General features: G+C 40.0%; 1 protein-coding gene across 2 annotated transcripts in view; it reads left to right on the forward strand.

The window, feature by feature from the left end:
* The window catches only part of PRKCQ (protein kinase C theta), a 452,364-nt gene that overhangs the window by 131,751 nt on the left and 295,656 nt on the right, over window positions 1-24,957 (forward strand). The window contains exons 3-4 of one of the 2 annotated variants that reach the window (XM_078677123.1): window positions 13,542-13,741; window positions 22,300-22,360. In XM_078677123.1, coding sequence (XP_078533249.1) covers window positions 13,542-13,741; window positions 22,300-22,360 — 261 coding nt within the window. Of the gene's footprint in view, window positions 1-13,541; window positions 13,765-22,299; window positions 22,361-24,957 lie in introns of both variants that reach the window. The other variant, XM_078677128.1, reaches the window with a different exon arrangement.

Raw genomic sequence — 24,957 nt, forward strand, 5'->3', positions numbered from 1 at the left:
AGAGTAACGACAACACCAAATGCATTTTAAATTGAGTGGACAAAGCCCATCGCACTGACAAGGATGCTCTTCTATTATCGGTCAATGCCGAGAAGGCATTTGACCGAGTGGATTGGTCTCTCTTAGACAAGACCCTGGTTCACTTTGGCCTGGAGGACATGTTCAGGTTCCTGGGTATTGAGCTGCTACAGCAAGCCCACGGCGACTATTAGGGTGAATGGGGTATCATCCAGCCCCTTCAAGTTTCAGAGAGGGACCCGCCAGGGAGGTCCGCTGTCACCTCTCCTCTTTACCCTCTATGTTGAGCTGCTTGTTCAGAAGGTAATCGATAACCCTGACATCCTGGGCATTCCATTCGGTGGGGAGCGACACGCAATCAGTCTTTATGCGGATTACATCATCGCTTCCCTCAAACGCTTGGTACCGGCATTCTTGCGAGAACTGGAGGCCTTTGGTCAGGTCTCGGGTTTCCAGGTCAATGTCGGGAAGTCTATGAATCTTTGGTTGAACCAGAGAGGAAACACTCAGGCTGCGGGCAGAGCCCCCTACGCAGGGATACAGACCATGTCATCTATACCATACTTTGGAGTTTAGTTGGCACTATCTGTGCCACAAACGGTCATGCTCAACTATTTTAAATTAACCACTCAGATCCTCGAGGAACTGCAACAATGGAAACACCACCAGCTATCACTCCTGGTGAGGGTAGCAACAATTATCCTTCCCAAAGCATTATATCTTTTTCAGACAATACCAATTTGGCCCCCACCAGGTACTCTTCAGAAACTGAAACAAGCAATACAACAGTTCGTTTGGGAAGGGGCAAGACCCCGGATGCGGAAAGAGTTGGTTTATCTACGACCCAAATTGTGGAGAGGCGGAAAAGACTCGTGCGGATATGGAAATGTGGTCTAGGTTGGAAATAATGTTAACTACCCACCTAGAGAAACACGAGAAAATTAATCTGATAGAAGGGAAACTGTCCCTGCTGATCACACAGAATAGTAGCCTCACAAATGTGGTCACAGGGCCTTCAGTTAACAGCTTGGAGGCACCAGACGGTCCCACACCTTCAATGGTACTGATTCCCCCAGAGAGAAAAGAGGGTGGGAACTACGAGTGCACACAGCTGTAGGGCACAAAGGAGGGTGTAGACAAAGGGCAAACTCCAGGGCCTACGGATGGAAATGTCCCAAGGCCAAACATCACCTTGGGAGACAATAGATATACGAGGGTGGGAACTGCAGCTCAAAACCTGGTCTCTGACCCAGCCCCTATAAACATAGAGGGTAGAACACCTATACCACATGATATTGCGTCCACTTTAAGTGACTTCGCTAGGTGCACTGCGGGCTTGCCGGTTTTAGATCTGCCGCAGGCATCATGCCCATACACAGTATTCCTGATAGGGGTCCCGGCTCTTAGCGGAGACAGAGAAGAAACCCTCCATATGTTGATTAACAAGGCAGCCCATTGGCTGAACAGAAATGCAGGTTTTAACATCTCAAACCACAGGCATATATTAATGGCTAGAAGGGTGTCCTGGATTGGAAGCAGTAGGAAGTGCTTCCCAGGAGATAGTGTGATCTTAAACCTAAGGTATCCAGGACTGGTACACGATCTCCTCACCCAGCGAAAGGGGCCCTACCAGGCGGAGGGCGGATCAAGTATCAGAATGCTTCCCCTGGGATTTTTTTATAGGGACATGATGTGTGCAAATAATCGTGCTGAACACAGGAGACATCTAGCAGGACCTAATCGAGGGGGTTTCTATGTCCCATTATCTAAACGGTATGCCCCTCTCAATAATGTATCTGCCCTAGACGACATAGATTGACTCGCCAGGAGCACGTCCAGTAGGGCTGGTCATACATTGGAGAGTTTGTCCCTTAACGTAGGCATGGGAGGGACAGTCATGTCAAAGGCTAACGAGTTAATCATACCCTCTCTACCTGGGGAGGCTAGTGGGCCCGCTGTTGATGGGAATAAATAACCAAGTAGCTAATGTATCTCTCAGTCCTAATCTTGGCCTCATATCAGAGAGCCCAGACGTCCTCAAACAGGGTAATATTGAGATAGTTTCCTGGAATATAGCTGGTCTTTCAGCTAAAATACAAAACATTGAATGGCTAGCTTACATAAAGAAATTCCAGGGTATTTGCTTTCAGGAAACGTGGGAGGTGGATAGTGGTGTGCTTTCTTTAGAAGGTTATAAAATTTACTTTGTACCAGCACGCAAGACAGCTGCTGGAAGAGCAAGGGGAGGCCTGATTACATACGTGGACTTGAGGTTACAAGGGAGGTGGGATGATTTGGGATGGGATTCAGATTTTATGCAGGGGATTAGATTTTGTAATAAGGGTTATAAGTACATTTTTATTAATTTTTATAATGCCATTTTAGCGGGACAGACCACAATAAGACTGAACGAATTGGAGTGTAGTTTGGCAGGTATACAAAACCTAGGGGCAATGTTGTCCCAGTTGGTGTTACTTGGTGACTTTAACTGCCACTTGTGCCCAAATTTGATATCTAGTAGGGGGGATTGGTCTTCTTGCCCACTGGAAGAGGGCTTGCACTTGGAGCACACAAGGGAGGGAAGGGAGTTAAGTAAGGTGTTAGGCTCTCATGCGCTCACACACACTATGGACTTGATTACAGTGGGGGAGGAAAGACTGGCCCATCCAACTTTCAAAGGTAGAGGCTGTGATTCTTTTATTGATTTTATTTTCATTTCCAACACGCTAAAATGTTGGATCTTAAGTTTTAAGATACATGTAAGTATTTTTAGTGATCACAATCCTTTGGTCATGTTACTTAAGGACCTAAACTCAATCAAGAACCCTGTATGAATGGGAGTCAGTGGCAAGATAAGTGCCACTGATCAAGGAAGGAGGTTCAGATGGTCCCAGATTGAGGCTGAAGCCTTTTATAGAGCCTTAGTGGCTGATAAAGAACAGCAGGTTTGAAAGTGCCTAAATCTAACAGTGGATGGGGCAGAATTGGTCAAAGCCTTTGAGGGCGTCTCCCAATATATTGATGGTCTACTCAGGTGTAGACCTAACAAAAAGGGAAAGGAGGATCATAGGTGGTTTGACTATCAATGCTCCTTTGCCCTGAGGGAGCTGAAGTCAGCTCTAAAAGCTGCCCTAAAAGATAAGACAAGGGTGTCCACATGTAGGGCCCTCTACAAACAGGCAGTAAAACGACGCAAAACCTCCTTGCAACAGCAGGCGTTGGAGAATTTGAGGGAAGCGGTTGGGTCTAAGAACTCGACCGCCTTTTGTGAAGTTATAAATGACCCTTGCTTCCAAGACGCAAATAAACCAAAGGAAGCAAATCACATCCTGCCAGAATCTTGGTATGAGCACTTCCACTGCCTCTACAGTCACGGTAGGTCCAAGGATCGACTAGAAGTAGAGAAGGGGGGCGAGACAAGGACAAGGAATAAGGCCCGGGTCCCGATGGGGTTCCCCCAGATCCTTACTTGAGTCAGGTGGAACTTTTGGTGCCCATAATGACTAGGGTCATTAATGCAGCAGTGGAATCGGGTATGCCTGCATCTTGGTCCACAGCGACAATTGTCCCAATTTTTAAAAAGGGAAATAAGGATAGCCCATCATGTAACCGTCCTATTTCTCTTATTGACGTGACAGTGAAAGTATTAGGCAGGGTAATCCTCAACCGGTTAATGGACTGGGTGGTTGAACACCACATAATCACTGACACGCATTATGGGTTCAGGCCAGGATGGTCAACTACAGACCAATGCCTTAATTTATACCTATTGGTAGCCAAGTACACCATTGCCAGTCAAGAAACTGTGTACTTGGCTTTCATGGACCTGACGGCAGCATTTGATCGGCTGAAACGTAGGAAATTGTGGGAACTCATGGGGGCTCTTGGTGTGGATTCGGGTTTGGTCAACATTTTAAGAGCATTACACCGGAACACGTTCGCCCAAGTCAGATATAATGAGGAGGGGAGTACCACCAATCCCTTTCCATGTTCAAGGGGGGTAAGACAGGGATGCATTCTGGCCCCTTTCTTAATCACTTTGTATATAAACGGCCTGGACCAGGCGTTAGGTGCTCTTGGGGTGGACTCGCCAAGGATAGGAACGAGAGGGATCGCCGTTCTGCTTTACGCGGATGACGCGGTGCTTCTCGAGCGTACCTCTCGCGGGCTACAGTGTTTGATAGATGGTTTTGTCCGTTTCATGGAGAGTATAGACCTGTCCCCTAATCTTTCAAAATCATATATTATGGAAGTGGGTAAACACCGAAAAGGAAATATAATTATATGATTGGCTCTCACCGTTTAGAAAAGGTGCAGACGTTCTCATATTTGGGGATACTATTTGATACCCGTCTTAGTTTTAAAGCCCTGGTAGAAGAGAAATGCTGAACTTTAGTTAGTTGCTCCGGGGCAATTAGGAATTTTGCGCGTGGGCTGGGTCGTTGGTCACCGGAACAAATCCTGAGATTGTATAACTCTATACTGTGCTAAAACTCTTTACGGGAGTGAGGTCTGGGGTTTTATTGACTCGCAACATCTCCAAACTGAAGAGAACAAATACTTGCGGTGGCTGTTGAAAGTCACGCAAAGCACTTTGTCCCATATTATTCACAAAGAACTGGGTGTTAGCCACATTAGAGACAGGTTGGAACTTAAACCACTTACATGATGGGTCAAATGTTGGACAAACCCTGAGGCCTTACTAAGCAAGCAGATCATAATGGATTGTATCGCCCGTGACCGTGGCCGGAACGTCCCATGGCTCAAGTACGTGAGGGAAACCCTAAAAGACATGGGCTGTGTAGATTATTTTAATCATCCTATAAAACTGTTACCCCGGGATAAGGCGCATGTTAAAGTGGAATTTCAGAAGCTTGTGGTATCCCGTAGGGAAGACAGAGAGCTGATTAAACCTTCTGTGAGAGCTCACCTTCTGACAAAATCTTGTCTGGTTATTGAGACTTACTTGTCTTTTTTTCACAATGCCCAAGACAGATTTTTAATGACACGCGTCAGGCTAAACCTATTACATCATAGTTTAGCAGTGCTGGCAGGTTACACAATATCTACATAGTTGAAGGGACCGTACGGCTGCGACCACCGTTCTTCGCAGGATACCCTTCACTTTGTTTTATTGAATCCCTACTATGCGCGCCCTAGGAAGCTATTTTTAAAAAGTATTCTAAAGAACGCTAGTTTTAGTCAGGCAAAGGTGGCCCTACTGTTTCTGAAGTTGTCCTCAGAGGTTTTAACACTTTTCTGTACTGTAAACTTTTTAAGGTCTGCAATGAGACTCAGAAATACAAGAGGTGAGGGGTGAATACACATGGTTGCAGCATTGGCCTGTTAAAGGTCCTAGCAATGAATTGGGCAGGTGAGAGTATTTTTAAGTATAAAAGGATTAATTAATTGTGCATCTTATGTGGCCGATTTTATATGTTACCCCCTTATTAATTTACTTCGACCTATTGAAACCCTGGACTATTTATCTATGACCCTATAAAAGAATGACATAGGAGAAGTGGCTCCACCTGCGAACGGATTGCACATTTATTTTGGCTTGGTTTTTTGATATTGTGATGTTTGTCTTTTTTATATACTAGCTTACCCGTCGCACGTTGCTGCGATCTCCAAAGAAAGGAAATTCAAGGAAACTCGTCATGATAACATTCAATTTGCATTGTGTCATTTTTATTGAAACATATTCATTTTAATATGGAAAACATTTCAAAGTGTCGTTTTAATTCTACTTATTTATTCAAGTGCTTGTGGATACACGATTTTTTGTTTTTCCGTCTGGTGCATACATCAGTATTCGAAAGATTATGAGGGCCCTGGGGGGCCGATATTTAAAACATTTTTAAGGCAGAAACCTTCGCGGGAGTGTACTCAACAACTTCCCAAAGTTTCATGGCGATCGGATGAATGGTGTTTTAATTCTATTTATTTATTCAAGTGCTTGTGGATACACGATTTGTTGTTTTTCATCTGGTGCGTACATCAGTATTTGAAAGATTATGAGGGCCCTGGGGGGCCGATATTTAAAAAAGAAATTATGCCAGAAATCTTCGCGGATGTGTACTCAATAACTTCCTAAAGTTTCATGGCGATTGGATGAATGGTGTAGTAATGCATATGCCAGAAGCCTTTGCGGGAGTGTACTCAACAACTTCCCAAAGTTTCATGGCGATCGGATGAATGGTGTAGTAATGCATATGCCAGAAACCTTCACGGGAGTGTACTCAACAACTTCCCAAAGTTTCATGGCGATCGGATGAATAGTGTAGTAATGCATAAGGGACAAACAGATAGACAGACAGACAGACATACATTCGTTTTTATATATATAGATTGTCCTTTTATGGTATTGTGTTTTATGCCGAATAAAGTATATATTGATTGATTGATTGATTGATTACTGACAGTCTGTGTATATTACGAACGTGTGTTCACCTTACTTCCATCGCTTCATTTGATGCTTGCTGTCTGCCTCCTCTGACTGTGTGTTGCATTGCTCATTGCCCTTAGACACTCTGGCTTCTATTTGTACCACATATGAAACTTTCTTTTGTTCACACATTATAGGAGATGCTGCATTCGCTTTTTACCTAATGCACATCAATACAGCAGCTCTGGAACTTGGAGTATGCTGCAGGTGTTGGAGCACCCCAAAACTGGAGGCAGATCAGACAGTGAATGCAAAACAATTAAGCTTTTCAACCAGTTCTCTCATATTTGCTTACCAAATATGTTTGGGTTAAAATATCTGGCTTCAAAGAGATGGCATTTGCTAATAAAATGTTGTCACTCTTGCAATCAGGACATGTGGAGTATAAAATAAGGAGTCAGGTGGGGCAGTGGGCAACCAGATTGGCAACAGAGGAAAATCTTGAAGGTTTGGGGGCAAGCACACAGAGAATATAGATTGGTGAGAAGGGGTGGTGCAAACACTTGGACATCGGAGGGTGGTCAAGAGGGGCTGAGGGAGGAACATAGAGGAGGGAAGTATGCAAGGGAGACAGTGGAAAAACACACATACTCGTATGGAGTGATTTAACAATAAGAAAAAAGTAGCATCTGAAAAATAAGCAGTGGAATACAAAGGTAATGCATCCTTGCTCCAGGGGAAGGGCAAACACACCAAGATGAAGGAAGCCTACAGAATCTGACGAACAAAAAGCAATTCAATGAGAGTGACAATGAAGCCAACCAATGGCAATCAATTGGCACCTCTAAACCCAGGTAAGGTAACAAAAGGTCTCACGTAAGATAGCACATAAAATGTCTTAGACAAGACTTAATATTGACCTGCATTTGGGCCTTTAATTGCAGACGTTTTAGGGAGACACGTTTCAAAGAAGTGTTAGTGAACACATATTTATTTTTCCTTGTATGCATGCATGGTTGGAACCACTCATTTTTTAGGTAGAATTGACACAGTGTATGCATAAATTCAGGAATATTGCATCAATGCACAGTTGAAACACATTTTTGCAAAAAATGTCTTACTACTATCTCATTCACCTTTTTCCCTCCCACAAGCACTCACTCCCCACTAAGGGCCTGATTGTGACTTTTGGCGGTGCGGGAGCGGGCGTCATGCCATGGCTGCACGCCTGCACCGCTAAGAGCCGCTGCCGCCCACCCGCCAGATTAAAAAAACGATTTTATGGTCTGACGAGTGGGTGGCCTGCCGGTCCCACGATGGTGCTTTTTAAAGGTTCACTTTGTTTAGCCACAGAGCCCTTGACTATTTTTATTTGAGAAGATTCCATTCCTCAAGGACTGCAGTTTAGGAATAGAGAGTTTAAAACAGTTATCTATGCAATGACATATTGCTCATTATTTCAAATCAAGCAAAAGTTGATAAAAAAGTTGATAAATATTTTTGGGATCTGATGGGCGATTATAAAAGCCTTTTATAATTGGAATACGTCTAAAAGTTTCCCTGTTACACATTGCTGTTAGCAATCACACATTACAGACTGTAAAATAAAATACATTTCTGTATGATCCTGCAACAATATCTACAGGCTATCCTTAGTAGAAATGTAGATGTTGTCTATGCATCAATGGAAAGGAACTACAATAAATAAAGGTGGCAAAATGAAGCACTGTATACGAACATCTTACAAAGAGTCTTACATGCTTTTCCAAACACTCCTCCTCCATTGGCCATAGCACCTTTTTAGGACATTTTTTAAAATTGTGCATGAGTTACTACAGCGTAAAGGGAAAAACCTCCACGGTGCCATGGATTGTTTTGAAGAGGAGGAAAATTGAGAGGTTGTTTGTTTTTTCTTCTCTACTCCATTATTACAAAGAAATGACACTTATGGTTCAAGAAATGGAGAAATTCAACACCTAACTGATGCTATTTTGAAGATACCTCTGTAAAGCATTTCCATGTAATTCATCTACCTGGTATAGACAAGATGCAAACATGTTACAGAGAGATGTTACCACTTGAGAAACATGCAAGTACATTGTAGTTCCTTGTAATGATGTTTCCTTTTGTATGTATACTCATGCCACTCTTTAGCACAAACCAGTGTGGAAACTTAACAGAAAATATATTTTCTGGAGATTTTAGATGTTGACTGGCAATATGAAGCTGTGACAGGATTCAATGGTCTCCTTTGAGTTTCTGAAATATGGATTTAATATAAAAACAAAGACTGCCCAAATTATGATCATGTTAAAGTCAGCCAATCTCTACGCTCACTTACTACCTGCTCCATAAACCTGTTAACTGCCACCTTTTCAATACCAACTGGTTTGAAATTGGCACTGTATTTCTTCTATTTTAATAAAATTAAATAAGGTAAACGCTAAATAATTCTCTTTTGCTGAGATTTTCAGGGCTTAGCAGAAGAGTTGAGTCCTGTTTCCAAGTGTTCACGCTGCTAATTAATTTTAAAAGTTATTTAAAGTGCCAACATCAACCTCGTTTTTTCATGTATTAAAAAAAATATATTCTTCTATGTCTACTGGACTCTAAAACAAAAGTAAACTAATTAGCAACTTCAGAACTTTGATGGACTTGGAAGCGTTATATGATCCTGCAATAAGATTAGAAACTTATAGAGTGAAGTTTTATACAGAACCGATTTGTTGTTGATGTGTGCAGTATTACGAGATTTCGCAGGCATGAAACTGCATACTTGTTTCCACAGGAGCAGTTCAGAGCAGAACATGTCTTGCAGGAGACATTGTCTTCTGGCAATAGCTCACATCACTTTTGAATATGAGCTATGCCCTCAGAGTCAATTTTGACACATGATGCTGCTAAATTAATTTCTCATATTTTTCATGAAAAAGATTTCATGATTTCGCACACCCTTATCTATTGGCTGCATACTGTCCATGTCCCTATGCTTGCCAAAATATTTCCTATTTGTACTACACTACAATGTGAGTGAAAATGGTGGGTTTAGGTACTTCAAGGTCTTTCCAATGTTTGTAGTGTCGAGTGAGGATCATTGGGTCACATGATATGATCCTGCAGTAAGATTAGAAAGTTCTTGACTGTAGTGTTATACTGAACTGGTCAAGTTGATGAGATGCTTGTGTAAAATTTTGTGAGATTTCATTGGGCAGAAAACTTTCAGAATCGTTTCTGCAGGAGGCTGTTTCAGGCTGAAAATGTCTTGTGGGAGACATCTTAAACATCTGAAAATCCACTTGCTTGAACAAGCCTTAGCCTGACTACTTAGACCGCAGGATGCGCTGACTAAGTAGTTCTGGATAAGAAGCCCACCATGTATTTTGGCTTCAACTAGGAGCAGTTTCTCTTCGTAGGCGGAAGAGGGTCGCCCCACTTGCTGCGAGCCCAGCCGTAAACACAGAATGATAAAATAGTCATTACCATTTTTCTATTCTGTGTGCTGCCGTCATAGCGAGTGGATGGTGGGGGCAGGGCAGATTCCTACAGATTAAAGGATGATGTTGTAGGTGCTCAGTACGCATATCAGATTGGCCGGATGCCTGCAACCGGCCAATCTGACATGCACTTTTCAAAGTCAGCAATCCCAGCGCTGTAAAACAGCCAAGGGATTACAGCCCCCCACCCCCAGCCTCAAATTTAGTGCTGGGTTAGCCTGCTCCAATCAATCCCGGAGCTGTTCTGCAGCTCCAGGATTGGTTGGATCCACGTTGCTCCAGGAGGGAAGTCCTTCCCTTTCCTTCCTGCTCCTCATCACCTCCAGGATCGGTGCAGGGGTGAGGCGCATTTATTTGGAGTGTCCGGCGACTGGCAGCATTTGTGGTGAGTGCCCCACCATTAATTAATGTTGCCAGCTGCCACTGGCCACAACTCCAATATATAGACTGATCTTTTCTTGCTATAGTCTCTAAACTCCTCCCTGTTACCTTCCCCAGCCACACTCCAACCCATAACACAGTTACTTCATTAACAGTCACAAAAATAGTTATCTACTATTAAAGGTACCATTTTAAATGGAGTTACGACAACCTCACATATATAGACTTAACTATCTATAATAAGCAGGGTCACTGAAATTATGCGGCAGGAGAGGACCAAATTATGTGGCAAGCTTGACTAAGTTATGCAGCAAAAAAAGACAAATCATGTGCCATAATGCAGCACATTTTGTGATAGTATTACTTCATTATTTTTTCACTCATACAAATGGTAACAGTATCTGGCCAAAGGTTTCGCCTTGTTGGTACCTGTTTATCACCCAAATGCAGCAATAAGCAATTGAATGATGACTATTGAACCTTTTGAAGGACTTTTCGCTGTGTGAGGACATGTATCACCATGGACCACATGCATCAACATACACACCGGTTGCAAATGGGCAGATTAACTAAATCTGCCCCGTTGCAAACTTTTTTTGCATTTGGAATACATCATCCCAAATGCAAAAATCGCAATTTAAGGAATCACAAAATTTGCGATTACTCAAATTGCAATTGCATTTAAGGAATTGTAAATTGCGATTCCTTAAATGCAACGCATTAACCAGTAAATATTTGCATTTTCTCAAATAGGAATCGCAAATTACCTTCAATCTAAAATTGATGGTAGTTTGCCCATTTTGATTAGAAAAATGCACTAAAGTACATTTTTCAAAGTCCCTGGCTCATGTGTGCGCGTAACATGTGGATAAATCGAAATTTGAGGGATGCAATAAGGTGTCCTTTTGGCACCCTTGCACCCTTGCACCCTTGAAATTGCGCGTGCAATTCCCATTCATTCCTATGGGACCTCTAGGTCCATAGGAATGAATGGGAAGCAATTCCTTAATTGCGATTTGCAATTTGCGAGTCGCAATTAAGGAATGTGTAGGAATCACCAGCCAGATACATCAAGCTAAATATCGGTCGCAAAGGGGCAGATTCTCAGAATCTGCCCCTTTGCGACCAGTATTTTTGCATTTGGGATGCAACATCCCAAATGCAATAATCGCAAATAGAGAATTCGCTAAATTGCGATTGTTGCATTTAAGTAATCTCAAATTGAGATTCCTTAACCCCTTCCACACTCATGACGAGCTGGGCTCGTCATGAAGTAGCCTCCTCGCACGCTCATGACGAGCCCAGCTCGTCATGAATAATGGGATTTACAAATTCTCAGCACAGGAGGGGAATATGCTGAGCATCCAAGTGGTTAAATGCAATGCATGAAAGTTTAAAAAATAGCGAATTCGCTAATAGGGCACGCAAATTACCACGAAGTACAACTTCATGGTAATTTCTAAAAACTTTGAAAAATGCACTAAAGTGCATTTTTCAAAGTTTCATGTTGCGCACACACATGCCCTAAGGGCATGTGTGTGCGCAACATATGTGTACAGATCAAATTCAGGGGTGCAACAGGGTGTCCTTTGGACACCCCTGCACCCTTGGAATCGCAATCGCAATTTGCGAGTCGCAATTAAGGAATTCTAAGAAATCGCTATTTTTTAAGCGATTTCTTCATGCATAGCATTTTGCTATTCCTTATTAGCGAATCCTTATTTTTCGCTAATAAGGAATCGCAAAATGGATGCTTGATGTATCTGGCTGCACATTTCTTTTTTCGATTCCTACATGCATAGGCAATAGCGATTCTTTAATTACGATTCCCTAAAAATCGCAATTAAAGAATCGCTATTTACTTTTTTGATACATGTAAACCCATGTTTCTAGTAACTTTAGATCCATTTGAGATATAAACAACTTTTTTGTTAATATCCGCAGATTACGGAGCATATAATGGATAATGCGATAATATGGCAAATTCATATTTATCCAGAAAATGCCACATCGGCATAATCGCTTCATTTAAGAGACCCTGATAAGTTAGTTTATGGTACACACAAGAGACATTGGTTGGCATTCTGCCACTCAAAACACTGAAATAATCCCCTAACATTGTCCCTGTGATCTGCGTTCTCTTGGGTCCAAATATTAACTGGGTAAACTCTCCACTAACTAAGGAGATAGAAAGTGTTGTGTGCATATAGGATCTGTAACTGTTTGCCCTTACTCTCTTTTGAGTATCTGGTAAGAGTTGTGTAGAGTCGCTTTTGGGGTACTGATTAAGGGAAAACACCAGGTTCTCATCGTAAATCAATGGATATATATTCATTTAAGGCAGCTGAGAACCACCAGGTCCATCTACTCTACATGGTGATAATGGCATAATGAGTCCACATATTCAGTCACATTAACAAGGATTATATATATTTAGGCGTTTACTTTTTTGGATCACTCATTGCTTTCCTTAGATTCATTATTTGCTCTGGCATTCCAGCGAATGAACAAGCTAGTATAAACACTGATCTATTCAGTATTTATATTGAATTCCCTAAGCACACTGGCCCTTTTGATGCCTCAGCAGTTAATTAGATTGCTCTGTTGATTAGCCAGTTATGGATGCCAGTGACTGAAGGCCTTTTCACATAGTAGAGGCTTCATGAAAGTGGATAATCGTTGATGGGTTTTGTATTAGAAAACTCACCGGCTTTAGCCCTTGGGATACATTGTGTTTTTTAGCAAGAAAATATCCATTCTTCCCCAATGCTTCTTACTTTTATTTTATGAGTTTGTACTAGCTCGGGAAGAAAGGGAGAACAGAAGAGCACAGCACCAGGAATTGATTGCAGATCACATAGTGACAAATACATTTACATTTTGCTAGACCATTAGACAGAAGCAGACCTTCACACCTGTGTTGTATAAACTGCTCCCAAGAGGAAATCTTATATATGCAGACTGAGTAGAGTAGACGTGGAGTTATTGTTCTGATATAATGTTCAATTGTGAAGTATATACTTTGTTGTTATCTATGGATCTCATATAGAGCCTTTAGCTTGTATAACCAGCAAAAAATCGCTGTTTTTGTATCTCATTGCCCTTTGTAGAAAAACATTACCATCATTCAGTTACTCGCTTATAACTTACACATTATTTACAAGCTGGTGATACTTAATATTTTAATAAGAGAGATACAATACACTGACAACTTAAAAAGAAACAATAAGCAGTTGACACACATTTTTTTTTGTTCACAGAGGATGGGAAACATTACATCCAAAAGAAGCCAACTATGTTCCCCCCATGGAACAGCCCTTTCGATGCCCACATCAACAAGGGCCGGGTCATGCACATTGTTGTCAAAGGAAAGAGCACAGATACAACCTGCGAAACCACCGTGGAGCTGAACCTGCTGGCAGAGAGATGCAAGAAGAACAGTGGGAAAACAGAAATCTGGGTGTGTACCCATAGTCAACAAATGTGAGCATTTAAAAATCGGGGAACCTCAGAAGATTGTACACACAGAACTGCATAAATTCGCTTTATGAATGTTGAACTCTTAACATAATTTTAATATGGTCATAAAACATTCTCAAAGTCAGTATAATATCTCCTGTAGAGGGTGCATGCATACCTTAGCAGTATCACTATTCCAATGTCCTTATTTTTTATAAAAACTAATATTTATTATAAATTTACAATTTTATTAACTCATGTTCAATGTACAGTTGTGTCAATCTTTCCAGGTCTGGTTTTGAAATCTCCTTTTCTTATACAAATATTGCTTGAAAAGAAAGAATACAGCCACACAAATGACCAATATTGTTTCCAAAGATAATTATATCACGAGACCCTATGGTTTACATAAACGTTTTAATTGAGATAATTCCCTTTCAATTGACATGACTGTGGTTCCACATCTAACATTCTGTTATGAGAACTGGTCTATAATTCACTCTTGGGATTTGCAAGCCACAGAAAATAAAAGAACCTTCATGTGTTGAGAAAACCCAGTTCTTTTTAGCCAGACCTGCACTTCTAACAATCACGAAAAATAGACACGAAGGAATGCTCCTTTGATTGATGACGTCTCCTTGAGATTTGAGGAAAACTAAAAAATGATGGATGAAACGCTTGAAATAATCTCAGTCACTGGTAAATCCTCGGGGTCGCATCCAAGTCCATTATCCTTTTGCTCACAATGCTATTTCAGCCATATGTAAATCAGCCTTGTTTCTGCTCCAGTGGGAACAGTCTAGCTTGGTTTGCTAGTCCTGGTCCCTTCTGGATGTGTACTTTTATTTGGGTCTCTTTAGAAGGTTATAGCTCGAGTCCTATGGCACAGTGAGCACGGGACTCACACCTGGGCATACCCATTGCACTATGTGCGTCACACTGAAGAAAGGAAAAAAGCTATGAGTTGAATGCCTATATTTTGCATGGTGGGTAAAAAAATTAAATAATGGACTAGAATGCTAATTACTAGAGACTGAGAACAATTAAAACATGCACCCATCATTTTTATGATTTCCTCAGTGCAATGCCCTAAGTATGATAGGTTTGTCCATTCATGGATTCCATACTCACTGTGCGACTGGAACCAATCTGAACTTTACTCAAGAAGCCCAAAAAGGCTGAATCAGTTACCGGATAACATACATCAAAGTCAAATGTCCCTTTCTATTCATGATATAAAATGGCTGCTATTTGGTATGTGATACCTGGAAACACACATTTTAGGAAAAGGAAGAAAACTGGCAATGCCTCATACACATGTAAGGACGGGGAACCCCTAAAGTTTTACATCCTAAAATAAAACCTCATCAACACGTGGGTGACGTTGTTAAACATCTGTTTAATGAGGCAGTTTGTCCTCAACATAAAGCGCCTTACAGCATGCCAAAATATAATCAATAATTGAGTTATTTAGCAGGAATAGAAATATTGAAGAAGCTATTACAAACATTCAAAAGGTGTGGTGCAGAATTGGTAAATGCAGGTGCATAAACCTGTGTCCATGAAGGCTCTCAGTAAATAGGGTAACAGTGAATAATGTGCAAGACCAGTAAACGTCTGAGTCCCAAATGAGCAGCAAAATCAGTAAGAAATCAGGCCGCATCTCTAGTAGCATCAGAGAGTCTTCAGTAAAACTCTGGCTCACCCCCAAAATCTGGGGTTTATAAACAGTTTGCCTGTATAGACAATCAGACATTTCCGCAAAATCACCATAGTGTGAGCAAAGAAATTACATTTTCAGCAAATCAGAACACAGTTCTAGTAAACTTCATATTGCCTTACCATCTAAGCACTATCCCACTACATGAATATTGATTCTGCCCACTCCGTGGTAATGTCACCCAGAGACGGGAGGACACACTAGTCAAAAGAACCACAGCAAACTATTGTGAATTAATGCAATACAATGAGCTAGCAGAAGCACCCTTAGAAACAGCAACATTACTGTATCTTTCTTCGACAACAGCAAGAAAAACATCAATGAAAATAGACCAATATGACACTGCTTAACTGTGTACTGTAGAAATGTTAAACAGTGAACATGAAAGAGGAGAAATCCACTTTGAACAAGATGATATCGAGACCTATCTGAGGTCTAGTTAGCATGAGCCAGAAAAACACACTTTAACAAGACAGCAATTTTTGTTCAAGTGCAATAGTGCCATGATAGTGTGTACATGTAAATTCAAAAGTAAATCCACATTCTGCATTTTGTTAATAACGCATGAAAATATAAAATACACAAAGCTCTAATACACATCTGGAGATGAGAATCAGCTGACATACTCCTTTAAACATATACACTTCTGAGATTTATTAAAAATATAAAACAACTGAGTTCCTGGAAAAGCATGGGTAGTGCAGTTATTATAACTCTTTGACAAATCGTATATGACTTGTATTGTTTATTGAAACTGTTGAAGAAAAAGGGACGTCATTACAAATGATCAACACAATATTTGCAGCACTAAAGAAATAAGATCTGTCGAGGAAAAATTAAAGGATTGTTTTTTAAAATAAATAGCATTTTTAAAGAAACTGAAAATACTATATATTTAATGTAGGATTTAGTGTAAATAAATTACATTGACTGGACTGTATGTCTATCATTTTAGAAAATATAGAGACCGTGACTATTTTGAGTCGATATCCAACCAGAGAAACATCAATCAATTACAAAATTATCAACACAAATATCAATATGAATATCAATGCACCTAAAAGAAGACACAGAAAGTCGCCAACAGATAGATATGCGCAATCAGAACTTCTTTTATGGCTGTAATTCACAAGTGATGTGACAACAACCACATATTCTTCCTAAGGTTATGATGTGCCTTTCATGGTAGTGTTACACACCTAGGTAGAGAAAGGTTAATTTAAAGAACTAGTAAGTGGCAAAGCACACTTTTAAAAATTAATATTCACTCAAACCATGGTTGACACTAAAATAGCACATTGCTAACTGGCACTGCTATATACAGTAAACCATCAAACCTTTAGAAGAAGCATGTAGAATCTGGAAACTTTCCAAGTTGCAAACTTGATAATGGTTTAGGTGGAGTTGAGGGTGTTGGAATGGGTTCCGTGTCTTCTCATTACATGTTTACATCACTGCTACTATTTCTCACCCCTAGGTTTTAATCCTGTTCGGCTTCTTCCTACCTACGTGAGGTGTGATGTGAGTTTTCAGTAAACGGGAAGATTGTCCTAGCATTTGAAAGTGCTAGCTAGATGTTATTGACAAATGTGGCAGTTGTAAGCCTGCACAAAGTGGGACAGTTAGTTTTAAAAGATACCTCACTCAGATTTTATCAACTGACAAGGCACTTTTTCTGAAAAAATATATGAGTAGCACAATTCAAAGAGAAGCACAAATCAACGACATAAAGAAGAAAGCTTGTCCAGACATTCTGGTTAACAGAGAGAATATCGAAATGCAGGGAAATCCTTACTGGCATGCTTTAAGTTTAACATGCACAAAAAGGAGCTACCGAAGGATATAGTGCAGGTCGCCCTCCACTCAGGATATATAATCACAAACAATGACCTGCCCTAAAATGGGACATTCTTCGTGAGTATACCCAAAGCCATATCTTGACTCTAATATTTAAGTAATGCTGTACACACTAGGTGCTCCTATCCCATGTACACAGATGGACCTATATATTTCTCACACCAAAAATGTTATGTGGAACTCACAACAAAGAAAAATGTGTGAAGGTAATGAAGGCACTTCACGGAAACACCACCATGGTAGCTGCTGGTAGGTTCTCACCAGTGTGCTCCGGTTTTCATCATTGGCAGCCTCCAAAATCATAAAGAAAGAGTGAAAAGAGTGCACAAATAAATTGAAAGTGTGAAAAGGTAAACCACGCACTTGGAACAACTTCCGCGTGCCACCCAATCCTGACCCCCTACTGTCAAAGCAAAACAAAATCACACTCTTTTTTGCTTTTACAAACTAAAAACGAGCTAAACAACCACTGGCACAACCATCAACCATCAACTTCTGCAGAATGCAGAACAATGTCATACATTCACCCCATACCGAGATCTGGGCCTAAATCCATCGTTCTTTTGCTCACCATGCCATTTCAGTTTGAACCCAACCATATGCATATCAGTCTTGACCCTGTGCCCCATGGGAACAGTCCAGCCTGAACAGCCAGGTCAGGGGAGGCAGAAATAGCCTCTCTTTGGTAGGCAGAAAGGTTCAATTGTAATACAGGTGCTAGTTTCCTTTGGCACCAAAACTGTAGTTAGCAAACACATTGACATGTTTCTACTGAAATATTGTGGATTAAATTGCTGGGCTTCCACCAAGCACAGGAAACACTCAAAATGAGTCACATAATCCTACCATGGATGCAGGCATAGATAGGAGATAAAGGTAAGGTGCTTTGGGGTGTATTCCTGGGATTTGTATTTAGCCTTAGACGTTTAGTCCCCTCCTTAGGGCAGAGCAGATGAGAATGGCAGGGAATGACCTAATAGAGGCACCAGAGGGAATGTAAAGTTAAATTTGAATGAAATGTTAGTTAAGGAGTATTTGAGCTGGAGCTAAAAAGCAGATAACATGTTCAGGGCCCATTGATAGAATCAAATGTACAAAGGCACATAGAGTTTTTAACTAAGAATTCAAAAAGGACATAGTATGTTTATACTCATAACCTGGTAAACAGACAAAGCCACGTCTCTCTACCTCTTGGTAACTGCTACACCTCAGGCTAGTCAATATAAGCATCTTGCTGGTAAGTGAATTATACATTTTGAAGCTCTCCCTACACTCACAAACCTAGAGGGAGTATCATAGTTCTCATGAAGTGTACTGCCAGCCTGTATCTAGAAGCGACAACCATAACCCTCTGGAACCCTTGTTCAAATTAGAGACTCTCTCCTAAAAGATAGAAAAGCAGAACCACGAATCCTGTCTTAACTAATTACACTATTTAGAATATACGACATCATTTTTTTAATAACAAACAAGAAAATACTGACAGGCAGATAAATAACTACAATTGTATCATGATAACATTTAGGTATGGACGAAAGATCTAAAACGAATAATTGCCTTGTATAACCTTCTGATGTGGTTATATTTTTCAGATAGAAGTGTGTGAAAATGTGAAGGATCAGATTCCAGGTCTTCGTGCTGTGTAGCTAATGTGCTGTTGACTGATTCCAATTTATAAAATGTGATTATTTGAGGGTTCTTCTTGAGTGTGACAAATTATTGCCATTGAAAGTTCCTCCCGATCTTAAAATATCCAGAAAGGTATTCAATGTAATTTTTCACTATAAACCTATGGGGTATCAGTGATCTGATGCCTACATATCTGACTGGTATTGCATGATGTCTGGAATTCCTAAATTAATTGGGCAGACACAGATGCATCAAGGGTGTGGCCAGGTCAAGAGAAAGAGGATTTGATCTTGAAGCGATTGAGTCAATACAGTTGTGTCATCTTGAATTCTGCTTTCACCCACACAATGCTAACGTTGAAAATTCTGCTCAGACATAAGTGAAACCTCTGATCAACAGAGGTTTGCAAATCCTCATTTATGGCATGCAGTTCAGTTTATTGTTATTATTATTATTATTATTATTATTATTATTATTATTATTATTATTATCATTGACAAATGATCAGGTGAATCTGCATGCCCAACTTCATCTGAAGATAGGGTTTTCTGGTCACAATAAAAACAGTTGGTAAAATATTTCCAACCAGGATCAGTGCTTTCTTGTAGAGAAACCATCAAATGAGGAAGTTTTCTAGACTAACATAAATACAGCAAGAAAAGGAAAAAGTATGAAGAACATATCCTCCTTCTGCGTTTTCATTTTAATCTGGAAGACAGCAACTCAAGACTCAAGAAAATCATCTGGACCATAGGAATACAGTCAATCGGAGGAAACTGCCTCTGAGCATTGGGTTGAACAGGCAAATGAACATGGAGTATACCAAAATGTAATGTATGAAGTGGATGGGCTGCTCTTTGCATGTCTAATGCTAAAAAATAGAATATGTTACTAAACCTCACAAATAATAGAATATACGAAACAGAACAAGTAGTCGCTCTATAAGTCAAATCAAGGGAACGAAAGCAACAGATTGTGAGAGGGGAAGATACACCAACAAAAGCAGAGAAGCACACATGGATAACAAAATGGAATGTAACAGTAAAGATGAATGAATGCTTGTTGTCTATGGACATGTTGGTGTGGATAAGGACCGTTTTCTGGTACACATGGTTGAAATGAAAATTAAGATTTTGCAGAATTAATCTGATACAAGGAGGTTATATGTCAGGAAGTTTCTCAGACAATTTTCACAGAATTTGAATACTAGGCTTGAGTTGTTTTCTCCTAGGAATACATATTTGTATAGCTTTAGCACAATTGAGTATAGACCTAAGATACCGAATAAGCACCCTGTGATGATGTCAAACACCCACGCAAGAGTAGTGTGGTGTGAATACGTTTTATTTAAGTAACCTCATACAGAAAAGTCCCATCCACCGCTTCAGCCAGCAGTAGCTGATTTGTCATGAACATTTCAAAGAACATTACACTAACACCATTCTAAATACTACACCATACTAATATGAAATTCAACAATAACATTATACAATAGATTCTGCTAAACAACTTGACAGTAACCTTTTTCTAAGATACCACATGCCTATTCCTTATCCGGGTTTATAATTAGGGCTCCCGGTTTTATGGTATTTTTTCTAACATTTCTGTCTGTATTTATCCATATTTATTTTCGGGCCATTTTATCTGTATTTATCCATATTTATATTATGTTTTGTTTATAAATGATGTTGTAAAACTGTACATTTCCATATTTATTTAACTGATAGAGATGCACTCTTTCTTTGATGTCTGTCTTGATTTAGCTATTTGAGCTGCCAAGTATTATGTGACAATACATCCACTAAATATTAGCATTATACCACAAATGCATTTTGACATTTGCCATTATTTAAAGAAATGTCATCCTGTTTTTTAATTTACCATGCTGCCCATCTGCTCAGCAGTTGGGCTACAATTCATGACAGCATTGCGACTCACTTAAAAGAAGCACAATTTTCTGCATTTATCCACTTTTATAAATAAATGCAGACAGAAACATATTGTTTTCTGTCTGTATTTATCTGTAAAAATCAATAAAAACGGAAAATATGGAGCCTTATTTATAATGCTCATACAGGTGGCAAGAGAGACCAAAGTGGAGCTTTCATATTTTCTACTTCTTGACACTATATTCACCAATACTTTAGATGAAAAAATGTATGGTGTTCTTTTCCGCGCAGAAGCATTTGCGGTATATAACTGTGGCACACACTTCTCCATAGAAATAGGAATAACCATTATTAATATCCACAAGCGACTGTAGTTTTGCTTAACAAAGAGGAAATATTGGCCCATATGAAGGATGAATTCAGCAGCATACACAATAACAGCAAATACAATTATTCTAGGCATAAACTAATTATATTTAAAGAGAAGCTAATGGTAAAGGACCCATGCATGGATAATGAGTAAAGAATGTGGAGTTTCCAGTGTTTTGGAACTTAGGGCCTGATTTAGATCTTGGCGGATAGGTTAATTCGTCACAATGGTAACAGATATCCCGTCGACCAAAATATAAATCCCATGGGATATAATTAAATCTATATTTAGGAGATGTTGTGACGGAGTAACCGGTCCTCTAAGAACTAAATCAGGCCCTTAGTGATTACCTTAATTGTCAAGTAGTGTTCAAGCGCAAGCCTAATAACATGGCAATAAAATGTGTGTGTTTAAGGGAGAATTGTTTGGCTTATTGATTTTAAGTGTAAGTGTGAAATATAATGGGGGAACCTTGAAGTGATAACTATTTGGGTTGGTGAATCAACCACCTAGGAAACATAAAGGCAAGATTTGTAGCATGGGGTAAAGCAGGATAGACGAACAAGATAATCTCCCCACATCTTACAACACTTTTAAGTAAAGAGTAACTCTGCCTCCTCTCAATTCTTGATGCATATTGGAATTTGATTTTATTAAGGCCCAAGGGCTGCTATTTAGTTCGATTCAGTTGGAAATTTTATTAAAGAATTAGAATGCCGCTTGTTTTTACCACAGGCTTATATACTCCAAAACTCAAAGTTCAAAAACTCATATTTTGCAAATGTATGCATTAAAAATGATTTGTAACTGATCAACTGAATTTTCCCTCCCAGCTGGCATTCTTCACTGGCTGTGAGAGTAGTCATATGCACTTGTTTAATTTGTATTTATATAGTGCTTACTACTCCTGAATGCTTCTAGTAGTCCCTGTGAAACTAGGCAGTCAAGTTAAAATGAAAAGCATAAATGCTGTCTATATTCTCTCACCAGCTCAGACCACCTCGGCTACTTGCTAAAAAAGAAACCCTCACGTTGTTTCCACCACAGTCCCCTTGTTCACACTGACCTACTTGTTGTATTGCATTATTTTTTAGGTCGAGCTGAGACCCCGCGGCCGAATGCTAATGAACGCAAAATACTTCCTGGAAGAATGTGGCAAGTAACATATTGTATACAATATTTTTGTCATTTCTGTAAAGTTATTAATTTGGGAAAACATTTTTACCACCCCCCCATTCAAAATATAATTCATTTAAGAGTATATCTCAAACTAATTTTGCCTATTTTACAGAAGTCACTGTAGGACGTGGTAAGACATATTGCAATAGTGTCCCAACATCAAAGGCATCATTTTGTCCAGCGCTTGCTGCTAAAGGGGAGTGTTATTGAAACGTTATTATTACTGTGCACTTTGTAAAAGTAAACAATATCTATAGTCATTTGTCCAGCACAACTGTAAGATCTTTACCTCCCAAATGGCATGCCATGGCACTCTTCTGACTGATTTATCTCAGCCCATAAACTTTGATAACAAATGTGTAGGTACATTTTACCAACATGATTCATGCAATGCAAATCAATTTTGGAATCTTTGTTTGCATTCAGTTCCACTAACAGCGTTCGTACCTAAATAGGGAAAGTAGGGATGTATGAAATTAGATTAATCTTCAGAGGACATCACATCCTAGTTTTTGTAAAACTTCAGAGAAGAGTATGTGGTTAACCCCTTTTATATGTATGCTGAGAATAATCTGTGGTCAGTCCACTTAATTATTTATTTATTCAGTGTTTTCTACAGCGCAAACATGACCCGTTGGGTATCAGAGCGCTTCACAATTACATGGCATCTACAGTTGTGCAAAACAGGGTAAGGAGGCATCATAACACAAATAAAATGAATTAATTGATAACATGAATAAAACAATTCCATCCAAATATATCATGTGGACAGATTGAGTATAAGAAGGAAAAGGATAAGTTTACTCACAAATAATTAGTAAGCTCTTCCGCTATACGCATTAGTGTCGTACTGGGGCATAAGCATATGTCTGCTCACTAGTAAATACCTCCCTGATAAGTGGAGAGGTCTGTTAGGATACATCTTGGGATCATTCTAGAGAGAGCTGATTCAATACCCAGAAGGTTTAGGTGACACATTAGCTAACTGACTGTGATGTATTTGATCTGCAGTTGATTATGGTAGGAATTTGCTCATTGGAAAAATCTTTGCTTCCCTCTTGAAGACTGACATGGCAGGGATTCTTCTAAAGTTTGGAGGAAGTGCGCTCTAGATTCTAGGGGCAGCTCCGGAGAATGCTTTATAGTAAGTCTTCTTCTTCTGAAGGATAGGAGGTTTCAGCACCAGGTCTCTGATGCTTAGAGAAGATCTGCCTCCTACAGATATCTCAATTTTCTGAGCTAGGTACATCGGTGTTTTGTAGTGGAGTTCCTTGCGTGTGATACATGCCAGCTTAAGTTGTATTCTGGCTTCAAATGGCAGCCAGTTTAGAGTCTTCAGGTGTAGAGAGATGTGGTCATATTTTCTAGAACTTGTTATGAGTCTAGTGGCCACATTGAGGCAATCTTTTTAGTGGAGCTGTGGAGATCTTGGGTAATCCTGTTAGTGTCATGAAGTCATATTCAATCCTCTAGATGACTAAGGATTGTGCTGCCAATTGAAGGTCTGAGGTTGCAATTAATGGTTTGAATTTTCTAAGGTAGAAGGTAGCTCAGTTGAAAGCGGGCACTCTTTACCATAGAGTTGATGTGGGTTTGCATTTTTAGATTCTTATCAAGCGGAATTCCTAGCGATTTGGTTGAGTCATCTTGGACCGGGGTGCAATTTAGAGCAGTGATCAGTTTACTTAATGTCTAATGAAGCTGGCTCTGTTTTAGCTTGGTGCGGTATACACCCGTTACAACGGATCTTTTACTCCGCAGACCCATTACAACGCGACCATTACTCCACATACCATTACAACGCATTGCGCTGGGGGGCGCTCTAGGATAGGGAATAAGTATAATTTACTATCCAACACCTTCCCTAGGGTCCACGGGGACTGGAGTTAGAACAGTAAATTATACTTACCACTATCCAGCGCCCCAAGGCGCTATGCGTTGTAACGGTATGCGGAGTAAAAGTCGCGTTGTAATGGTCTGCGGAGTAAAAGTATGCGTTATAACGTCATACATCCGCTTGGTGCATGTGATGCTTTTAAGAACTAGTACATTACTTTCAGTGCTTAATTTGTGAATGAAAGAGTGCCAGTGCCCAAAGCTCTACTCAGACGCCGGTGCAATTAAACGTAGACGCGTCGAATACTTAAGCAAGTAGTCTTTAATCCACTACCAGACACTCCCTGCCCCTTTTTCTGCTTCCTGCTTGTGATGGTTTAGCTGTCTTTTTCTTTCTCTGACTTTCCAATCCGTTTGTTTGTCGCTCTTGCACTCTGTAAATATCTGATACAGTAAAAATAAATGCCTGGCCCCAAAAATTAGTACTGGTACCCCTCCCACCGGCAACCATCGGTGCAACTTAAGCTCTGTCTCTCATTTAATTACTTAATTTCCATGATGTAATGAACAGTTCAGCTGATGTAATTGTTCTCGAATAATATCTTTGGGTATATTATCTATGACTGTGACCACAACCTACAAACATGAGCTCCACGGTACCAAATCAGGATTATCTTAAATTGAAGAAACATTGTAAGAAATTAAAAACTAACATAAAATGCTATCATGTCAAGGCC

This window comes from Lissotriton helveticus, chromosome 1_1 (genome assembly GCF_964261635.1).
Source record: "Lissotriton helveticus chromosome 1_1, aLisHel1.1, whole genome shotgun sequence".
NCBI lineage: Eukaryota > Metazoa > Chordata > Amphibia > Caudata > Salamandridae > Lissotriton > Lissotriton helveticus.